This window comes from Nipponia nippon, unplaced genomic scaffold (assembly GCF_047370975.1).
Source record: "Nipponia nippon isolate SJK-2023a ecotype South Korea unplaced genomic scaffold, ASM4737097v1 scaffold_5, whole genome shotgun sequence".
NCBI lineage: Eukaryota > Metazoa > Chordata > Aves > Pelecaniformes > Threskiornithidae > Nipponia > Nipponia nippon.
This window is the reverse complement of record NW_028262369.1, coordinates 77,999,296-78,022,455: the sequence shown is the minus strand read 5'-3', so window position 1 is coordinate 78,022,455 and position 23,160 is coordinate 77,999,296. Positions and strand designations below refer to the sequence as shown.

Below are 23,160 nucleotides of genomic sequence, written 5' to 3'. Positions count from 1 at the left end.
AATTGAGTATTTATTTGCTTGTATGAGGTTTAGCAAATGCAAAATAATACATTGCTCTTTTTTTCAGCAAACCAAGGTCAACATGATATGCTTTCAAATGACACGGTAATTGCAAGTAAGGTTAAAGCAAGATGTTTGTCAAATATGATTCGAAGAACCGACAGAGAAGGTTATTAAAAATAGCCAAATCGTCTCTGTGAGCTCTGGGGAACATATTATTTGTTTTGAGCAGTGTTCCAGCATAGAAGAGCAGGTTCCGACCTTTACCTAGAAACTGTTCTAACCTATTTCGACTACACAAGCATGTAACACACAAGCGACAGTAACACTGGATTATGGTAGGGAATGTTTTCCATTTGCCATTTTTTCTTTTCCACCTATAAACAATACTTAAAATATTTGTGAAAAATTTAAAAATGTGTTTTCTTTTTCAAATGAGTTTTGAGTAATCAAAACATCTGTACTCTCTTAAAATTTTAAATTGTCATTAGGAAATGTTACTTAAATGTCACTGTGAAGATAATATATTAAATTAAACATAATAAGCTTCCCACATCGACTTGGAAATAATGTATCAATGTGCTATTCATAGCTCAATCACTAATCATAAGACCTTCAGGGTGGAAATTTCAGAAGTTACCGTTACTCATCCAGCTCTAGGGATCTGTAGTGCAGGGCACTCGCTCACCGTGCAGCAGCCAGCTGAGGTTAGAAAGCAATAATATTATCTGGAAGTTGTCTTCATGTCTACTGCTAGCCAAGAGGAGAGGATTACTTTGGTATTTTCAGTATTATGCGTTTATGCTTATGAAAATGTAACATAGAAATATGATGTAAAATGCCGTACGTTTATTCTCAGAATGGTTTTTACATACTGGCAGACAGGAGAACAGGTAGCTAGAATGATTTGGCCTGATAAAATGAGTTGGCTTTTAGGTGAGAGCAGTGGCCACTACGAAAGAACCCATTCATTTAGTCTGTTAGTAAGGAGTGTTTTAGTGACTGTTTTAGTTAATTCATGTTAACTAAATTACTGTTAACTAAAACAGTCATGTTTTAGTTAATTCATAGAAATACCTGTAAAGGTTGTAACTGTATGAAAAATCTAATCAGCATTTTCTGTCAGGAGATTGGTTCTAAAGTTGGACAGTTCCTTCCAAGCCAAACACATCTGCATTTAACTGATTTTTTCAAAATCATTTAAGTTGAAAACAAATAAGTTAGAGTGAACTTTAGCAAGATGTGATTTTTAGAATCATAGCCATCATCCAATAAGCTGCATTGGCCTTATCATTTATGATCATCTGCAGTCGTCTTTTATTTCTTTGGAGAATCAGAAAATAATTACATAATGAAATAAATAAGTGCTATTTTACTTGGGTATATTCAAAATTCCCCTTGTGAACACTTGATATTTTATATACAAAAAACTTGCTTAACATTATATATTTTTCATACAAGCCTTTAAGTCTTCTGGGAAGTATGTAGGAATCAGCGTGTAAGGTCTCAGGACAAAAATCAAAATGTGTTTAAACTGGTGGAAAAAAATCACACTGACTTAAATGTATCTTGTGTTAGGCTACGGTGATCTATGCACCGCCGAGTTCCTGTTGACTTCAGTTGGACATTCTGCCTAAAGAAAGATTGGAATATATACTAGACTTGCAGTGCTTAAAAGCAAAACCAACCCCCCCTCACTGTTAGCAGACACCAACTGGTTTATTAATTTTGTCTCTCTGCAAATATTGGCAGCACCCAAACTTCAGATCAGTGTTCAACTGTGTTGCTGACAGTTCTAATGATAATAAAAGCAAAATAAGCAGTATTTTGGCCTCTGAAAATAGCAATTACAACAATTAAACAAATTACAAATGCTGTTTAATCTTAAAGGAATGTTTTAAAAATAGTGGTGATGTCTCTCTGATGGACTAAGGACACGTAAGGATTGAAGAAAAAATTAATATTTTAACTAACCAGTCTAGCTGTAAATAAAAGACAAGCTTTTCAGACACACGTTCCCTTCTTCATAACACGTGGCTCCTTAAAGTTTGCCGTATCTTTTCTCAAAATGTCATTTTAGTATTAGGCAACACATATATTTTGGCGGAATTATTCATATGGAAGACATCAGTCAGATCCAAAGTGTCAGGGTGTCATATTCTTATACATTCCTTTGGAAATCACAGGTTGATTGTTTAGTTTCTCTCTGCTTCTCCCCGCCCACCCCCCCCGCCTTTTTTACTTTTTTTTTTTTTGGGCATACACAGCAAGCAGAGTTTGTTTACAGCAGTAGCAATTTATCCATGTACCTTGATCACCAAAAATGGTTGTATGGCTGTCACTTTCCATCCACATAACTGTCTGTGACATCAGGGCATACCAGCCTATGCAATGTTTTCTGTCCTCATTAAGTGGATACAATAGTTGACTGTTGACTTGGTTTTGGTAATTGGTAATTAGAAAATCATCATTTGTAATTACTCTTGACAGTTATTGATCGCATGGTATTGTAGAAATAAGTTGTCCTTGGAGATCATCAACAGAATAAATCCACATAATTAATTGTATTTAGACTTTGAAGCCCTGGCTCAATACTTCTAATTATGGTTGTGTTTAGCTCAGTGAAGTTCACTATTTTCATAAGGATTTGGCAATATGTTATTCCACAAGTGTGGAATTGGCATGTTGGGAAACATGTTTTACAGCACAATCTTGTACAGCAGTCAGCAGCACTATGATGGTGCGGATTAGCTCTTATGTTGGTTATACAGAAAGTTGAAAAAAGGTTAATACTACAGTTTTTACTGACCAGTATTTCCAGTATTGTCTTCCTGAGGATTTTTCTTGGGTAAAAGTTGCAATATCAGAACCTCAATTTATAGGAAAGCTTTTAAGAATCTTAAGCATTTTCACAAAGAATCATAGACTGGGAATTTCTTGTGTGTTTTTAGAATCTGTATTGGATTTTGTTTATTTGAGGGGTTTTTTTTGCTTTATCCATGCAGGTTTACCTATGAAATTGCCCCTGTTTTTGTCCTCATGGAACAAATAACGCTTCGAAAGATGAGAGAGATTATTGGATGGTCAAATAAAGATGGCGATGGGATATTCTCACCTGGTGAGTTTTTCCTCTCTTTTTTGGTGGTTTGACTAAAACTTCAAAAGTTAAAATAAGCATAAGCTGTGTCTGAATGCCCACAATATCTGCAACACAAAACAACACATCAGATATTTAGAAGTAGGAATGCTTTGTTTAAACATCCCACAAAAAAGCTGGGGGGGGGGGGAAATTATCTTTGAGTATGGCTATGTATCATGACTGGTCAACATTTTAAAACTTGACTACAAGCTCTGGTATACAGTTAGGCATTAAGCACCCTTTTTTTGTGCTTAATTTCTGGAGGTGCTGAGCAACCACAATTCCTGCTGACCAGTAGCTCTTGAGAATCATGTACTGACTTCTTTGATGGTCAGTGAGGATTTGGGCTCACAGTCAGAAGAAGACTGTGACTGCCTGTCACTTTCTGGGACATATTACTTGGAATATAATCTGACTGGATTCACAAGTATGATTCCAGTATGAAGACCAAGACAAAGTGTCTTCCCATGAAGGTGGTTTAAAGGCAGTCAGCCGTGACAGAAATGACTGGTAAAACATGTGGAAGTTCTGGGCCCAAGTGTGGACAACGTGGGTGCCCAGCAGAACTCCAGATTTCTGGGTTTGGTGTGGGGGGACACTACCCTGTTTCAGAGGATGAAGGACAATTCTACCTCCTTTTGGAACAGCCCACATAAAATCCGGGAATGCACACTTGCTTGCCCTCCAGTCCCAGCTGCTAGAAAAATACAAATCTTCCTCAGTGTTCTTGCTGATGGAGAAATATTAGAGGAACAAGTTATCCTAGACTTTATGGATGAGATGCAAATTACTAAATCTTGAGGTTTGCACCGTAGAACTGAGTTAATTGTCCTGGGCTGTTTTTAGCAGTAAACCAAGAGAAATAGGTGCTTTCCCTGAATTCACATTCTTCAAAAGTAAGTGTCAAAATAGATGAGATCATAGCCTGCAAAGTGCCTCCTTCCCTTAACTTACTGCAAGGAAGATTAGAATAACTAGCTCAGCTGTAGAAATCTACCTTTTAGGCATCTACTTCTATATCTACAGTGAAATGGGATAAATCCATCCAGTATGTGACATTTCTTACTCTTAGACAATTTGATAAGTTCCTGTTATTCTTGCTAACAAGAAGTTGTCATGCAAAAACAGCACGATGAAAGCTGAGCTTTTTAGGAACATGTTTCAGAATGTTAGCAATTGAAAGAGATGATGGATAGGGAATTCTAACAATCAGTATGACTTCCTAGAGGGTCTGTCCCTGTGCTGTTTAGACAGATGACCATGCATTTCAGAGATTTATTTTTTCATAGTTCACTGCCACTTTCACTGCATAATGCAAATGAGACTTGTATGTCTTTAGTCTAATATGCATTTTTTCTCATTGTCACTATTTTATTATTCATTCATTTATTCATTCACAGGAGGAGCTATCTCTAACATGTACAGCATAATGGCTGCACGCTACAAGTATTTCCCTGAAGTCAAAACCAAAGGCATGGCTGCAGTCCCTAAACTGGTTCTCTTTACCTCGGAACACGTGAGCTTAATATGCTGCTAATTCTTAATGTATTGATGTATGTTGTGGAGATGCTTCATCATTAAACAACCACTCCATTAAATGTGCATATGTTTTGCTGCAGAGTCACTACTCAATAAAGAAAGCTGGAGCTGCACTTGGATTTGGAACAGACAATGTGATTTTGATAAAATGCAATGAAAGGTAGGATGAATGCTAAGGTTTTGATATATTAAATGTGTTCATCTGTTAAATTTGTTGTATTGTGCTTAAGGACTGGTTCGGTACAGTGTGTCAAGTTGCTAATGGCCTGTTGAGAAAATCCTATTAAATTATTTCAACTGGAGCTAGTATTTCCATATGCACTCTTTAATTTTCTTTGTCTTTCTGTTTCTACAATAATTACAGAGGCAAAATAATACCGGCTGATTTGGAAGCAAAAATTTTGGAAGCAAAACAAAAGGTTTGTGTTTTTAAAAATTAGTGCTTAAATGCTTGGTGTAGTAAAATTACCTCTCCCTTTGAAGGCTGAGGGTTAACATTAAAAGAGAACATTATAATGATATAAATGTTATAATAATTATTTTCAGCTGCTTAATTATACATTCCTGTATTGTTTAGGGAATTATCTATATGTCTTGCTAAGGTTTCCATTTACTGTTTAAAAACAAAGTATTTTTAACTCTTGAACCACCTCTGGAAAAAATTTTTCATGATGACGGTGGTGAAACACTGGAACAGGTTGCCCAGAGAGGTGGTAGATGCCCCATCCTTGGAAACATTCAAGGACAGGCTGGATGGGGCTCTGAGCAACCTGGTCTAGTTGAAGATGACCCTGCCAATTGCAGGGGGGATGGACTAGAAGACCTTTAAAGGTCCCTTGCATCCCAAAGCATTCTATGATTCTATGATCTGTATGTTATGGCTTTTAAAAATAACTTTCTGTTTGGAAATATATGGAAAAAAAGTATGAAAACATGAAACTAAACCTACTTTTATCCAAACTTTAAACCTTAGCCAAAACCATCAAAAATTCTATTGAAGTCCTAAAAAATTCCCATAGATTTCAAGTGTGAGGCTGAAGGGTTAGTAAATATAGCCAGTAAGTTTAATTTTTTGAGGCATTCATTGTTATTTCTTGAATCAATGCAATGAAAAATCCATTAATTTTGTATAAAACTACCAAAGTTAGAGCAATCAAGATTATTATTTTTTTATTTCTTAACTTCTTTACATTTGGGCACTCTATGAAATTGCAGTTCACACTTATTTAATCTAATTCAAAGTTGTCTCACTTTGATCTGATCGTTCCACATTTATTGCTTTTGTTTTGGATTGCTTTGTCCTGCTTTGTTCTGTTTATTAGTAGATAAAGACTAAAGGAACAACTTCAAGCCTTCAAATCACAACTTACAAATCACATTTAATTAATTTTCCTTTATACTGCTGTAAAAGTTTCAACTTTACTTGACTATTGCTAGTCTTCTACTAGAATGTTTGAATCTCCTCGCTGAAAGAGATTAGACAAAATAACATTCTTTACCTTCTGACTGGTTAATTTTGTGAAGTTACAATACAATAAAAACAGGGTTTGTTCCTACTATATATAAAATTTGTTAGTTTCTACTGTTGTTTATATCTACCTTTCACATGGGAAGAAAAACATTTTTAGGCTGGAAAATGGGATACCGACATTTCTACAATGATTTTCACTTTTTTTTTTTTTTTTTTCCCCTGAAAGAAGTTGGGTTTTGTATTTAATATTTTTATTTTTATTGTAGGGATACATTCCTCTTTTTGTAAATGCAACTGCAGGCACAACAGTATATGGAGCCTTTGATCCAATACAGGAGATTGCAGATATATGTGAAAAATATAACCTCTGGCTCCATGTAGATGTAAGTAACTAAATGAAGTGCTATTATTCAGGCAAAAGAGGATTTTTGTTTACACATGTTTTGTCTTGAGTTAAAATATTTATTACTAGATCCTGAGTAAATTAAAATATGTCAGGCTTTTCCAAAACAATGAGTCTTCTCTTTTTTCTGTCTCTTCCAGGCTGCCTGGGGAGGTGGACTCCTAATGTCCCGAAAGCATCGTCATAAACTGAATGGAATAGAAAGGTACTACGTGCTGCTTATTTGTAATACTGTTATTTAAGTACTTTCATAAGGTACATGACACTTCACAAATTCATGAAAAGATGAATTTGCTGCAATAAAGAGTTTAAACGCTAAATTAAATAAAAGGAAGACAGACAGGAAAGGTTCACACTAGGAAGACTGAGACAATCCTACAGAAGAAAACAGTGATGTTTAGCTGAGTGAAAGGTAAGTTTTCAGCATATTTGAAGGAGGACAAGGATATTGCTTGGCAAAAAGGAGGGCATATTGTTCTATGCGTAGCTTTGAAGGGGTCATAAGTCTGGGAATGGGTGAAGGATTTGAGGAAAAAATGAAGTGTGAGGGCTAGACGATCTCTGAAATGTAGGGCTTTGAAAATAGCAGTTGGAAATGAGGAATCCAGAGAAGGTGTTTGAGCGTGAATACCTACGATGGGAAGCCATGACATGGTGGGAATTTGTAGAGATTCTCTCCTGAAAGATGTTTGCAGTTATTTCCAGAAAATAAAGAGCATATGTTCTGCCTGAAAATGAGTGTTCTGTAAATGAAGGTTTATAATATATATATATATATGCTTGCTTTTGTCTTGCTTTTATGTATATATGTGCATAAATATATATGTGTATACAACAAAGAGAGGAACACGTGGTAGAGACTGAATTAGCAGCAATTTTTAGGGGCAAATTTCAGTGCCTGTAAGACTGGAAAGGACTATGATAGCACAGAGCTGGCACAGTTCTACAGTGCCAGACAGGAAGCTGAGGGAACTTACAGGGAGGCCAGAAAGGGTCACAAATACACACCGTGTCTCCGCGTAAAGGGGCCTATGAGTTGGTGCCATGGGGGGATCACATGAAACAAGCAGGAAACTCTTGCAGAGGCCAGAGTGCAGTCTGCAGAAAAGAGCGCGTGTGTGCCCCCAAGCACATAACCCAGGTTACCAAGCCACCCACTGAGAACAGAAGCCAGCCTTTATTAAACAAATAATTGAACCAAATTTAAAAAGGCAAAGCATTTGTGTTGGAAGTGATAGCAGAGTGAACGTGTGACTCTCCCCCCAGCCCTTACAATTCAGACTCAGGAGGAGTCCCATGTGTAGTCTTTGGCACAGTTGTTCCCATATCCAACGACAAGGCTGTAGTCTGTAGAAGATGCTATATTTATAACCCCATGGGTGTGTTTGTCTCTAGATTTCCTCTGAAATTACTCTATCATAAAAGGCTGCCCATCTGAATAAAAATCAGAAAAGCAATGAAGAATCAGAAACATAAGATCTTCGCCATCATTGCAGATATCAGCTTCCAGGGAAGCAAAAAAAATTGGAAACAAGCTCTACCCATGTACTCTCAAATTAGCGCCAAATTGCTTCCTTGAGTGCTGAATGTGGGCACTATGTAAAGGTGTAAAATTAGAACAGCGAGCAATGCTCTTTCTTAGGAAAAACAAACTTTCCTAGTGGTGGCCATCTCATACAGTAAGTGAAGAACAAGTACAAGATAAAGAATAATGTACAGAAGGACTGGTCGGAAAACCATGTGGACACTTCTGTTGCAGGGACAGCAGTGGGTGGCATGGCAGGAGTACTCTGAAGTAGCAGAATCATACCAACCTCTGCCCGGTCCAATTTGCTACTCACGCATGTTATGGCAACATGTCTAATATGAGGTCAGCATTGTAAAATACTTTCCTTAAATACACAGATTTGGTTGCAGTAGTTTGGCACACCTATCTCGACCTGAGGTCAACCCAGAGGTGCTAATTAAGACCGTAATCTTAAGCAAATAAAGAAAACAGCAGTGATTTTTTTTTTTTTTAAGAAGCGTGATATTATTTCTTTTCTAGTCAGCTGTACAGATCTTCAGACATGGGATGGGGCCCACATCTACTGCGTAATTGCCTGTCACGGGCCCCAGCTGGGGTCTGTTGCTAACACTCAGGCCAGATTTGGCCCCCCCGGTGACGTGGGAGTGTAGGGACTGGCAGGCTGCCATGGTACAGAGCTGGAATTGCCTGTAGTAGGATAGCCTCCGGCTGGCTGGCTGTGCAGGGTAGAGAGATGTCTTCATGTTAAAATAAACCTAATGCTCCTTGCAAAAATGACTTGAAATTGTCTTTGTTTGGAACCCTGAAAGTTAAATAAATGTGCTAAACTGAAACCATAGCGCGCTCAAAAGGAAATGAGCTGTTATATAAATTCCTGTTTCATGACTACTCCATCTAACTATTAGTGAAGTTTTTTAAAAGATAATTGCCTCCAAAGTCCGAGCTATATACCTGCTGGTTTGCACTGCCTAAGCAGGAGATTTTAGAGGGATGGTGAGCTCCCCAGGTACAGAACAGGCTGTACTGTTCTTTTGGCTGAAGGGTGCTACGGTCTAACCTAGTGCAGACAGAGGTTGGAATTGTATCTGGAATCTTTATGGAATTAGTGGTCCTCAGGCTGGGGTGAGGGAGTCATTGTGTTGCTCAAAACAGGAACTGTGGTTGTGTCTGTGTCCTCTGGGAGCAGGGTGTAGAAGAGGAAGAAATACCTTTTAATTTTCTTTCAACCGCATTGTAAGGCCACATGCATACTCTGTGAAATATGATTATACACTTTCCTTCTCTGGAACACACAGTGAATCAAGGGGACATTTGGTAATTAATTACTTAGGGTGAAGAGGTCAATGGATGTGTAATGCTGGCACATTTATTTTAGCATCATCATTAAACTGTCCAGGATAGTATGTTAAAAATACAGAACATCTCATCTGTTTGGCTAGTAAGTTAGGTGATCTTGTGCATCCACCTGTGTCTACACGTAGCAAGTGTTAAGCTTGACATACAGAATGGTAGGATTGCGATGTAAAGTTTTATAGCATTTTAACAGTCCATGGGCTTGACAAGCTAGAACAGAAAAGGCCTCTTGTGGCTCTAACTGGAAAAGCAGATAAGCATGAGGAGTGTCTTTTCCTTTGCTTTCTACTTTTCCAGCAGCTGTTCAGTAAATAAGCATATTCTCCTAGAATTCATATTATTCCCTTAATTCTCTGACACCCTCCTCCCCCAATCAGTACTTTGAATTGATATAACCTGTCAAACTGGTTTTGTTAGTTTTATTAGTGCTATTTCTAGAAGTGGAGTCTTCTGGGGATGAAGTTACTGTATCAGCTAACCAGTGTAGTCTGACACTAATTAGCTGGTATTAGTAATAACATAAATCAATCAGAAGTCTGACATTGCAATGTTAACGCACAAAAAATTCCTTTCCTGGACAGTATAGCTGGGAAAGAAGACATTTGAGACAGTAATAATATCCATAGTGAAATCATCATGGTCAAAACTCCATACATTTCCAGCTAAAAGCAGAAAACAAAGGTGACTGCTTCAGGTTAAGTTTCTGTTTTCCAGACCTGTCTGAATGTGTAATTTTTTTGCAGAGCCAACTCAGTCACTTGGAATCCACACAAGATGATGGGAGTGTTGTTACAATGTTCTGCCATTCTTGTCCGGGAGAAGGTCTGCCTTATATTTAATAATTAAGCAGTTTTTAAAAAAAAAAAAGTAAATATCAAGCCCTACTTTTTAAGAGGGTAGTGCAAAATCCATTTAATTTCAAAACTTCTTTTGGAAGGAATAGTTGTGTGGATTTACATTGTGTTTAGGAAGTTGTTTTATCTTTTTGTTTTTTTTGTGGTTTTTTTTTGTTGTTGTTGTTAAAGCTGTAGACAATATGGGTCAGCTCTTTAGCTGTTGAATCTTTGCATGTTCTAATAACAACACTAGCGTCACGCTATTATACTTCATGTGAGCATATGCTCCGTTGTTTCTATGATATACTGAACATACACCCTTGGCCTCAGTAATTGGTCACAGTCTAAACTACTTAAATAAAAAGCAACTTTTTTACCTTACATAGTGCTTTAAAAGTTTCTCAATTCTGTTGAAAAGAAACCATGCTGCTTTTATTATAACTCCATATATATTTGTAGGGCTTCCTTCTAGATTCTTTGTTGTCATCAGTGAAAGCAAGACGAGTGTCTTAATTCTTTTAAGCAATATGTATTTTCCTTAGATGATAAAAAAAAAAAAAGTCATGTCATCTGTGGATTCTGTTGTCTACTAATTTCTGGCATGTCAGTTGCTACTACAAGAGGTTAGTTGAAGAAGTGGTCCCTGTGCATAGAACTGGGATGAAGGAGTTGTGGGTTCTAGTCCTAGGTCTGCCATTGCTCCTCCAGGTGACCCATCTCTAAACTGAAGACAGCAGCATTTATAAAACACTTTGACATCTATTGGAGGGAAGCAGTAGCCATTATTTAGTGGCATGCATGCTTATTATGCTAACTATTGCAGGATTTTGCCAAAATTTTTTATTTTTCATATGAGAACTTTGATAGGTGTTTTTGTATTTATCAAATACACCAGTGTCTTCGAGCATCTTCAGAGAACCACTAATAAATTCTAAAGGAGATGCAAACCATTTTAGAAATGTCACATGTGTAAGACTTCTTTGTAACATACAGGAATTTGCTCCTCTGTGTTTCCTTCAGAGATGTTTACCAGTAATCTGTGGGTTTCTATTGGTCTGTGGACCATATTTATTTGTAAGCAAAAAATGTCTGGTTTGGGTCATTTGTACTTATATTTATCACTAATGTTAAGTGTCATAGAGCTGGACAATATATAAAGTTGAAGCCTTCAATTACTTTTTTTCCCTTCATTTTCTGTAGCTATCTGCTGCACTGAGAGACCTCAGCTTCATTCTAGTGTGTAATTTAACACATCAAAAATTTAAGTCTTAAGAACATAGCCTTACAAAGCAAAATGGACAAAGTTAGTATCAAAAACTAAGAATCCAAATTAATCTGAGAATGTTTTTTCAGGTGTGGGTGTGTGGGTATGTAAAACCATATGACTACTCAGGGACTTCTAAGAGAACCACCTTAGCTTATGACATTATTTTTGTGGCTCAGGTTTACAAAACAAGCTCAGTGTTTTATAATTTGGCCCATTAGAACAATTCTTCTCTATGTATTTGAAACATATTTTTAATATATTATTAATGCATACAGTTTCATATTCACATATGCCATGTAAGTCATATAAGTACCTGTTTTTCATTACAGGGTATACTCCAAGGCTGCAATCAAATGTGTGCAGGCTATCTCTTCCAGCAAGACAAACAGTATGATGTATCCTATGACACTGGCGATAAGGCAATACAGTGTGGTCGACATGTGGACATTTTCAAATTCTGGTTGATGTGGAAGGCAAAGGTAAATAATAAAAGTTCAGCTCAAAAATCAGAAATGGATTTACTTAATTTATAAGTCTCATGTAATGGAACACTTTTTTAACATAAATGTTTGCGTAATTACAATCTCTAAACACACAGGTATCTGAGTATTAAGTCAGACAAGAGCCATTTAAATTGCAGAACAATGTTAGCCATCAATAAATTCAGCTGCAAATTAGAAGAAAGGTTTAAGTCACTAGATGAGTCCTGCAGTAAAACCAGTGAGGGCAGGACACCAAAACAGTCTTCTGTTGTGATTTTATAAACTTACATATGTATTTCATTACAGATTACTTGTAGTAGCAGCAGAGTAGACTTGATGACTTACAAGGGTCCTTTGAGCATCACATTTCTATGCGTGGATTTTATAAGCAATTTTGAAAATACAGCCTTTTTCTTAAGAAGCTTTGCCCAGCTAATGATTTAACAGTCCCAGGGACTACTGTGGTATGTCTGGATGGCTGAATTTAAGCACAGGCTTACATACAGCTTACTTGTTTATAAGATGAGGGTCCATGTAGTGAAGAAAACACATTTCATTTTTATTTCTTTATCTGCAGTCATCTTATTACTATTCATCTTGCTCTTCTGCTGACAAAACGGGAATTCAGTTGGGTAGCCTGTCCACAGTTTTGGTTCGTTTTTGTTTTTTTTCTACAGAACTGAGATTAAATCTAGTGGCAAAATGTACAATCATAAAACAGTTTTCACTTTGAGTGAGAGTTAGACAGCAATAGTAAACAACCTGTGATGGTAAAAGACGTTTTCATGCAGATTTCCTCAATATTGAAGACTGAGTGAAGAAAGAACTTTAGATATACAGTTACTTTTAAACAGACTGTAGAGTTGTCATTGTTTATTTAAAAAGTACTTCAGAAACAGAAACACAACACTTCACCAGAAAATACTTGTAACAATTACTTTAGTAATCAGCATAGGTTTGATTACCAGGCTAAGTACATTTCAGTTCAGACTCAGTTCTTCCTCCAAAATAAATCATTTTGGAACTGTAATCCGGTAACATGAAATTGCTTATGACACATTAGAATCAGACCATGACTATCAACTTTGAAGTGTGTTGTTTATGGTTCTAAGTACCAAGTGCTGACTACAGACACCATCAAAGCACGGACTGAATGTTTTTCTAAATACCAGCCGAACGTATTTTGTTAAAACTAGCAAGCTCATTCTATCTCTGCTGTTATATTCACCTGTTAAACTGGCTCCACTAAAGAAGTAGAGCACTTCACACTAATGAAAAAAATTACGGTGGAAACCATAATGGATGTAGGTCATATTTAAAATTCAGAAGTAGGATATCTGTGGTTGTGATTCTTTAAAAATAATATATATAAAAATTGCTAAGTTGATCTGTATATCTGGAATTTAAATTTCCCCAGAAATCAGTTACTTTGGATTTCTGATTGGTCTTGAGACAGATTCAGATTTCTTGGACCTGAGTTCTCTGAGGTACTGGATAGAACCAGTTTCTAGCAGATTGCATGATTATATTACTAAAATGTTATGAAAACAAAATATTAGGAGCTATGGAAATTTTTCCTTCAGCATTAGCCACCATGAGTGATCATACTCTTGTCCTCATAGTAGAAATATACAGCCTAGGTCCAGAAGAAATCTTGTGACTTTACCTTCAGTCATTTTATTCAGTACAAAGAACATTGCCCCAAATATGCAATAATTTAAGAGTATACTTGTCTTTCTTACTTCGTCATTCATGTACAGAAGTGTACTTTAAAATAAAAAAAACCCACAACTTTTTAAAAATTATTTTATTTATTTTCAACATGCATCTACTTTTTCTGGGATTATGATCTTTCAAAATAAATCAGATATGACAAAAGATCAGTAGGTAGGCAAATGACTTTTAGCAAACATATTGCAGGCTTTTGTTTGCTGACTTTTTTAAATGCAAATTTCTAGCAGACTGTTCAGAGGAAATAAATTACTTCCCAACTCTGACCCTTTCAAGTGAGTTCCCATTCCACATTCCCAGTCTTTCAGCAAGAGCTGAGAAGCCAAGATTTAATATTTATATTATTTTTGGAAACTGAAAAAGAGCTAAAACTAATCTATTAAACGTATCAAAAGCCCTTGTTATTGTCATAATAAATTCTCTTAAAACAAGACCAAAACCAAATAGTGATTACAGTTAGGCCACATTTAGCCACTTTTATAGTGTTGATTACTTTTAAATTACAAGAAATAGTACTGCTAAATGTTTTCTGACTGGAAACATTTAAGAGCGAAGCCTATCTGAAAAGATGATTGTGTCAGAGGAGGAAAAATGAGCATACAATTAATGCTTATTTTCTTTTTAAAACAGGGTACAGTAGGATTTGAAAATCAGATCAACAAATGCCTGGAGCTGGCAGAATATCTCTACACTAAAATAAAAAACAGAGAAGAATTTGAGATGGTTTTTGAAGGGGAGGTAGGTTTTCTTTCATTTGACCTGTGTGTAGGAGCCAAATCTGTATGGAATTCCAAAAACAGTCTTCACGCTTCTCACAGTTCTTCAAGCCAGCTATGCAAGACTGCTCTTATTTTCTAAAGAACTACATGACTATTGGCATCTGGGCAGTTTTTTGGCCAAATGCATGTGGTTTTGTATCATAAATGTCAGATTTATCTCCTCTTCTGCAGAGGACTTCTCAGTTTAGGGCATGAAGACTACCTTAATACAATCTACTCATGCTGAGATACCACATTAACATACATAACTGAGAATCTGCTACTTTTTTCGGTGTCTTCTGTTGCTAGTGCCACTGTGTAAGCTCTTGGTTGATAGAATAACAAATATACTTCGTCTCTCCATTTACTAAGAAAAGGAAAATGGGGTTGCCCTTGCTGTGATCCTGGAAAACAGTTCCTCATAAAACTGCATGAAGGTGAAAAGCATTTGCACTTCATTAGAACCCTAAAACATTGTAAATGGGACAATGTATAGGGAATCTAAGATAGCAGATGCAACCAGCAGTACTGTAATCCGTTTATTTTGTTTTAACATGCAGAACTAGGATACTGCATTTTATCTTCCATGTTTGTGCTAAAATACACTACTGACTAGCCTTTAGTGTGTGATCTGTATTATTTGATCTGTATTATTTTGTTTATTGATGTATGTGTTTGGTTCTTTTTGCAGCCAGAGCATACAAATGTATGTTTTTGGTATATTCCGCCGAGTCTCAGGGGCATGCCAGACTGTGATGAGAGAAGAGAAAAGTTACACAGGGTATGTACAGCGTATCAGCAAGAGAAATGGAAGGGTAATTATTTGAAAATGCTGGGAGAGGTAAAGGACATGGAAGCCTGTGAGTCCTTCTCAGGTCTTTATTTTGATTTTAAATGTGCTTGGTTAGTCATGCATTAATGCATTTCAGTGAAAATTAATATCCTTTGGTGGACTTCGGGATAAGTTTATTTGAAGAAATGATAGAGGGAAGTGAAGGCATAGTAGAGGCACCACCAGGAAAAGTAGTGTGTTACTTAGGACTTGAGGGAAGTGAAATGCATTAATTTTGTAGCAGCATTTTAGGCAGACAGAAATGGAATGAAATACATTCAGGAGACAAAAGAATGGTTTTATAGTTGTCAAAATGGATTGCTATTTTTTTATGTTTGGGAAGGGAGAAGAATGAGCAAACTTGGGAAGTTTTGTAGAGGATTTTATGTCTGCACTACATTGGTGCAGAACAGAAGAGAATAGAAATTCCTGGGTCAACCCAGTGACATGTTAGGTAAAGAAATTGCCAAAAAAGAGAGAAAAGAGGAAGATAGATAAGACTGGGAAGAAGGATGAAATGTTTGACTTGACCTTGTTAAATGTTAGAGGACATTATAAAGCATCCTACAAAACAGCAAAAGAGCCAGACATCTGACCTTGGCTGGCAGAGAGTAGAGCAGGAGAAAGAAATGGCAAAACTGGGCTCAGTCAATACAAGATATTAAGATTGTCAGAACATTATTCCTTGTAAATTAAAGTGAGAAAGTGAGATTGCAGTAAATGCTCAGTACTGCAAAACTACTGGAAGGTTTCCATGGCTTACGCTAACAGAAAATATTCTTTATGACATAGATCTTGTTGAAAAATTTCCATCGTTGTTCCCCCCCAGGAAAATGACTTTGAGAATACATAATATTCTCATGGAAAACATCCGTTACCCTCAAAAAGGTGGTTCTGGAGTAGGTTTTCATAAAAAGATTGAAAATATTTCTTCATGACAAAATCTTCAGCACAGAGAAATGACATGTACACTTAATACATATAATTATTACATAGTGAATACTCTAGGATGCTATTAGTCTATTAATCAAAAAGATGGATATTATTGTTACCAATTTTTCCTTTAAATATCCAGTCCTATATATTCAGTTTTTCAAGCTTTTTCTCTTACAGATCTTTTTATAAAAACTAGTGCCTTTCTGATCTGTCCATTTATTTTTTCCAAAGTAAGAAATGTTGTGATGCACAAAGAAAGGATAAAATTTTTACATTTCTCTCTCTCTCTTTTCTTTTCTTTTTTTTTTTTTCCCCCCAAATGATAAAGGTGGCACCGAAAATCAAAGCACTGATGATGGAGTCAGGTACTACCATGGTTGGATATCAGCCTCAGGGCGATAAAGTCAACTTCTTCCGAATGGTCATCTCAAACCCAGCAGCAACTAAGTCTGACATTGATTTCCTCATTGAGGAAATAGAGAGATTGGGGCAGGAGCTGTAGTCAGTGGTTGACTTATTTATTTCTCTAATTCACTGTTTTCCAGCACTGGCTATTTTTTTAACCCAGTTCTGCAGAACATGTTTTAAGGAAATTCTCTTTCTGTAAGTTCCAATCTCCTAAGACATCCTTAAACAAAACAACTATAGGCTACTGAAACATATATGTATTGGTAGATCATATTACTGAGGGAAAATGTATTATCTTGAAGTTGAAGTACTATCGACTCTTATATTGGTCTTGTTTATTGTAGTCAGCAGGAAATTAATAAGTATGAAAATAGCAAATTAAGAACTCTGCACAGTATATATGTACAGTATAAATAAATAAATATATAATTATATATATATATGCATATATATATATATATATATAAAGTGGTTATAAACTTAGATCTAAGCCACAGCATGTTTTCCACTTTAAGACAATTAACTTTTCCTTCAACAGCTAATGATGTGGATAATGTGCTACAGATTTTTCTGCCAGGTAAAAATAGGCATATAGAAACATTTCTAAAATGTAGAGTCTTAGGAGCTAAAGAAAATGTATAACAGTATTAAATCTTATTGTTGGTGCTTCTTCCACGTACAAAAGAGCAATCTCTAACAGCACCTTCGAGTAAAATAGTTGTATTTCCCCTTTAGTGTCACATCAGGGGATAACAGTAGCAGAGTCATTGTAACAGGTATATTATTGCTGTATTTTTAGAGGTTAATTTGTGTAGATTGTGTATATTATTGTTAAATGACTTTGTGTAAAAGGATTTAAATGTAATAGTTTTACAGCAAGATAACTGTTGAATTGTAGGTATATGAAATATTTGCTTATTTATATGCAGAGATTTACCATGCTGAAGAGTTGTCTTGTATTTTCTTCCATTTGTAATGTATCCTATTTATATATTATTGAAGTTCTAAATAATGTTTATGGTATTTTAGTGTCTTTGTGAGCCAAAGAAAAAAATACAAAAATATTAGTTGACACTTTCATTTAAATCCTAGTGCCCTTAAAATAATAACTTACAGATAATTTCACTGAATATAAGGAATTCTAACATTGTGTATAGACTGTCAAATGACAAGATCCCTTTAATCTATTAGAATTTTCAGTTTTATTTATTGTAATGTCAGACTGTTCAGTGTTCTGAATGCTTCTCTAGTGAATATTGGTTGCTAACCAAGGCCCCTGTTTTTGAGTTGTATTTCAGGTCTAATCTCTATGACCATTTTAACTAAATTCTGTGGGAAGATTCTTGAAGGTCTATAGCATTTCTGTGGGAGTTTTAACCAGCATCATTCTTTTCGTGAAATGTAATTCACTATGTGTTTGGAGCTTATAAAATAAATAAACCCCAAAGTAATCTCAAAATGTTTAAATACAGCTGGCTTGTTACAACAGTTTAGACTGGCTAGACTTTTCAGAGAATAGACACCAGAGTCATCTGTAGCTTGTTCAGTTTTAATCATGAGATAATCAATACTACCGAGTGGAAAACTCCATACTGGAAGCAGAGTAGTGGAACAAAATGAGGATTCAATAATCCTCTGTCTACTGAGTTACTGTCATGGTGATAAATGGAATATGCTAATTTCAAATCTTTTCATACATGCTTCTATGGCTATCTTCTATGCAAGTCAGTAATTAATGGTTCCCCCCCAATCAGTAATAAAATTAAATTATTTTAGAAACATTCAGTGAAATGCAGTCATGCTATGAAGTATCCTCAGCCTCTCTGGCCCCCTTCGGTCCTGTGGAAGGACAGCTACAGCCAGGAGAGATTTCCATTCTGCAGGTCCCACTGGTTGTCTTCTGAGGATGCTGCCTCACATCTTTGGCTGGGTCAGAGCAGGGAGAAAGAAGAAGCTGTCATGGTAAATGCCATATCATATAGTACAGCCTTTCCAGTTTTTCATAGGACTATTGCTTATCCGTCTTCTGTAACCTTCTGTAAAACCTTAAATTATTTGAGCTGAATCTAAAAATTACTATAAATTTGTCACTGTCTTTTAGATCTATGAGTATGACTTTCAAAAGATTATCTACATCGTTACTTTTATGCCATGAAACCCCCCAGTAATCTCACCAGTACGGTATTTCTTTCATTAGGTTGTTTTCCTCAAGACAGTGTAGTTGGTTTCTTGCCTTTCTGATCTTAAACCTCAATCTTCCTTAATTATAACCCTGATATCTTACCATGTCTTCAACACTTAACATTTCTTAATGTAAACATCCATGCTGTATGACCTGAGGCTTGCAGTACAGAAGTAGTCAGTGTGAACATTGACTTCAGTACCAACTTCCATAATATTGAATGCTGTTCTTCATAGATATCAGCTATTCATCAAAACTAGAGGGCCTCTCACTGAGAGCTCTTTTTAGAGTACAGAAAGAAGTTTGTTTTGAAGAGAAAGTACGTGTCACATTTCAATTTACAGGCTTCTGCCTGAAATCTGGTCTTTGTCACAGTTTTACTTTATTCAAAGGGCAGCTGCAGAAGATTGAGATTTTCCTCAGTCCTTCTTGTTTGTGAGAAACAATATGAACTAGTATAATCAATGCAAAGATGTATAACTGCTGACCTAACTTCACTAGGGGATTTTACATCTTCCACACAAAGCAGCACCATGGTCCTTGTGATTTCTTCAATCAGTTCTTAGGTAGGAATTTCTGACTTCCTCCACCTCCCCAGTCAAGATATTTCAGCAACAGTGTTACTAAAGATCCCAATTTACCCTTAATCCTCTAACCTTAATATTTTAACCTCATGGACCTTGTATCCAGATCATCTCAATATTCTAATAATAATTTATTGTATTTGAAATGTTATATCTCCTAGAACCATACAAACCAGGTAAAGAGAATTGTCCTGATGTAACTGATCACAAAACTATAGAAAAGACCATAATACGGCTTACTGGCATTCATACAGCAAACCTTGGACAGTCCTGTGATGTAGTCAGAAATAGATTTAGATCTCTTCAGCACATATACAATGTTTTGCTCGCTAAAATTTCTGCTTCTTCATTTAATAGAGTATCTTGTGTTTTGGAGGTCAAAAGCATCAGAGGTTCTACCTATTGCCATTGATGGTTTGCAGCTAGGTGGGAATAATCGATCTCCTCCTGCCTGTTTCAGAAGTGAGGCAGTTATCACAGAGGTGTTTTCTCTAAAGACAGTGGGTTCAAATTTATCTTCCCAGCCTCTGCGTTTCATCTTGCCTTTCTGCAGTGTTGTGTCTTTATACAGATGATACCCATAATTAGATATTTGCAAAGCTTCTAATATCAGACTCTGGAGTGTTTCCCTATTGCATGTACCTGCTTCCACAGACATAGGGCTCGTATTAATTTCTGACTTGGTTAGCTGCTTTTAGCAGAGCATTTACGGTCATCGGTGAGAAAACTCATTTGTGTTTTCTTCTCAGTAGGTAATTTTCATCTGAGTAATATGTTAGAGCTTCTCAGACAAAAGCTTACCTGGTATTTTCCTGCTTCTTAATCCATACACTATTGACTGTGAGAGATCAGGAAGTATGGATATACAGAAGTGTTGACTAATTCAAAACATTGCAATTCCAGGTGAGTAACTTTGTTTTTCTGAGGTTTAAAATGTACTCTAAGGTAGCAATTTTGCCTTTAAAATCACATGGACAATCACTGTAATTTTGTGTGGGTGAATTCAGATCAAATAAACAATAGGCAAGGTCTTAGCTGAACATGTAGCTGCAGTGCTTATTAACTGGGGTAATTTATTTGGAAAAGACTGACCATTGGATAAAAATCAATGGCCGCTGTTGATTTGAATGAGAAAAAAACTGATAGTATTATTAAAGGTACTTTTAGAGAAGATAGTTAGATTTTACCATTCATAACAGACAGACGGAACCAGGGGCCTTGGGAATAACCCAGGTTTTTAAAATCATCATTGACTTAGTTCATAATCTGTTTTTTGAATGGTGACAAATATGAAGAGATTTTTTTAAACAGAATCTCTGTTTTGTGGTTTAAGAAATGTCGAAGTTATAAAGAAGATATGCAATGCAGTTTTAGTTTTTCAATAAAAGTCGATCTTAAAACTGTCTAATTTGTCTCATATAATTTTCATGAGCTCTTTTGTTTCCTTAAGAATATGAGACAAAAGCCATACAACATTATCCCTCACATTAAAAACAGGAAGGCAAATGTTAAGGCTACTATTTAGTTTTAATTGTGAATTGAATGTGAGCTTATACCAACACAGACTGAGAAAGAACGCCAAGCTCTGAACATTGGTCAGTTTGAACAGGGTTGTCAAGACATTTGTACTGTGTAGAAATGCTAAAAAATAGAGAATCTAAAAATATTTCTGTGTGGTGGTTTGTGTGGTTTCTGAAATACTCATCCAACTTACACAGAGGACTCAAGGAAGTAAATAGGAACTTTGGAATGGGTAAAAAGAATAAGATCAAGCTCTTGTGGTAAAAGCTCTGCTATTTAATTTGTGGATATATTTATAAAACTTATTTCTGGTAACACAGGTCTTACTCCCAGGAAGACTTGAATACATGCTTAACTTTGCACACTTTTCAATGCCACTGGTTGATCTCAGTGTTTGTTTATTAAGCACATTTAAATCTGCACACAATCAGAACTAGGATATTTTTAAGCAATCAAAAACCTACTTGACTGAAAAAGTACTTTTCTGTATGTAAAAAAAATGCAGGACAGGACCAGGCCTAAAGGTGTTTTGAATAGTGTTATGTTTCAGCACTTCTGTGCTTGTCTGGCAAGAAACGATACAGAGATGGCAAAAAGGAGCCCTCCCAGTCATAGGACAATACACTGTGCATCGGTGCTACAGGATACTGGGTGCCTGACTGCAAAAGCATTTAAAGTTTGCATAGCAGAAAATCTGTGAGTATTAACGGAGGTCAGTTAGAACTGGGTATCTTTGTTCAGCCACTTTGTATTAAGCGTTACAATGCAGAGTCTTTTACAGTAAAAATGTTTCCTTGAAACACAAATAAATGAGATATTGGCAGCTTTATTTTGTGAGTAAAGTAAACATGTTTTGTAAGAATAACTTTGTAAAGGTGTACAAGGAAGCCTAATCTTGCCACCACAGAAGTCAACGGGAGCATTGTTGCTGATTGCATGAATCAATCTTTCCCATTCTCGGAAATGAAAGACCATTTCCTAGTAAAACAAAAGAATGACACACTATGTCTGAGGTAGGAAAAAATACTGAAATTCTTCTGTTCTCTAAAAAAAGGCTATGCATAATGCAGTAACATCAAACAAATTCAGTGTATTTCATATAGAATCATAGATGTTTTAAAATACACCAGAAACTGAGTTTGAGCATAAAACAGTTGAAACGTAAAATTTATAAGAATGCCATAACTTCAGGGAAACACCTTTTTTCCCCTAATTGGATTTGAGTGAAGCATAATAATTACAAAACACAAGTCTTTCCCTGTGTAAATGTAGTATGAATTAAAGCTTTTGTGGCAAAGCTTTTGGCACGTGATTTACCTATCTATGCATGATATATACTTGATATGTATCATGTATAACATGAAAAACGTGATTAAAAATTTTCGATTCTAGACCATATTTTGGGGCAACCTGCCACTCTATTATAGGAGTTTAAATATTTTTAATTCTTTTTTTTTTTTTGGTATACCAAATATATTGAAAAATAAGAGTACATTTTGAATTCATAAAAGTATTATATTATTGTTTTCATGATATAGCCAAATTCTGATTAATTACTGCTTTATGCATTATCCATAGAACTGTCATTGATTTTAACTGTATGTAACAAATTTGATTTTGATTGCCTTAGGGTAGGATGAGCATCCTTCAAGGAGGATGAGTTTTCTTAAGAACAGTTTTCTTTCCAAGTTAAAGAATTTTATGCAGCAAACTAGGTGTAAGGAAAATACATGCTGCAAAGAAACTTATTAAGTCTATTAGTGTAGCATGCAAATACCATAATGTAAAGCACTAAAAATTATGGAAGATGATTGTATCATGTGTGAGTATTAAGGAATGTTCAGCTTACATACAGACTGTTCAATAAAATGTTGGGACCACGATGAGACTGTTTGTAGTTAGGTACAGCTCACTGCGGTCAACAGAATTATATCTGCCTGAATTTCTTCTTTAGTGTTTTATAATTTGCAAATTGTGACAGTTATGCTTAGGGTGATGATACATGAATCGGGAGTACTACTCACTCAAGAACTGCAACTAAGCTAGTGAAGAGGAAATGAGAAGATGCAAGTGTTGACTGAAAGCAAAGGTTAAAAGGAAGGATGGCTGCACAACATGGAAGGATTTGGGTTTCATCAGAGCATTTGGAAGAATCAGACTTTTGGACAAAGCAGAACTAAAATTATGGTT

The 23,160-nt window shown here is 35.9% G+C and overlaps 1 protein-coding gene across 1 annotated transcript in view; it reads left to right on the top strand.

The window, feature by feature from the left end:
* The window catches only part of GAD1 (glutamate decarboxylase 1), a 36,895-nt gene extending 14,042 nt beyond the window's left edge, over positions 1-22,853 (top strand). The window contains exons 7-17 of the mRNA XM_087731981.1: positions 3,006-3,118; positions 4,540-4,655; positions 4,759-4,838; positions 5,043-5,097; positions 6,416-6,532; positions 6,693-6,757; positions 10,177-10,255; positions 11,866-12,015; positions 14,380-14,487; positions 15,199-15,288; positions 16,604-22,853. Coding sequence (XP_087588107.1) covers positions 3,006-3,118; positions 4,540-4,655; positions 4,759-4,838; positions 5,043-5,097; positions 6,416-6,532; positions 6,693-6,757; positions 10,177-10,255; positions 11,866-12,015; positions 14,380-14,487; positions 15,199-15,288; positions 16,604-16,777 — 1,147 coding nt within the window. The 3' untranslated portion in view covers positions 16,778-22,853. The remainder of the gene's footprint in view (positions 1-3,005; positions 3,119-4,539; positions 4,656-4,758; positions 4,839-5,042; positions 5,098-6,415; positions 6,533-6,692; positions 6,758-10,176; positions 10,256-11,865; positions 12,016-14,379; positions 14,488-15,198; positions 15,289-16,603) is intronic.
* Positions 22,854-23,160: the final 307 nt, after the last annotated feature.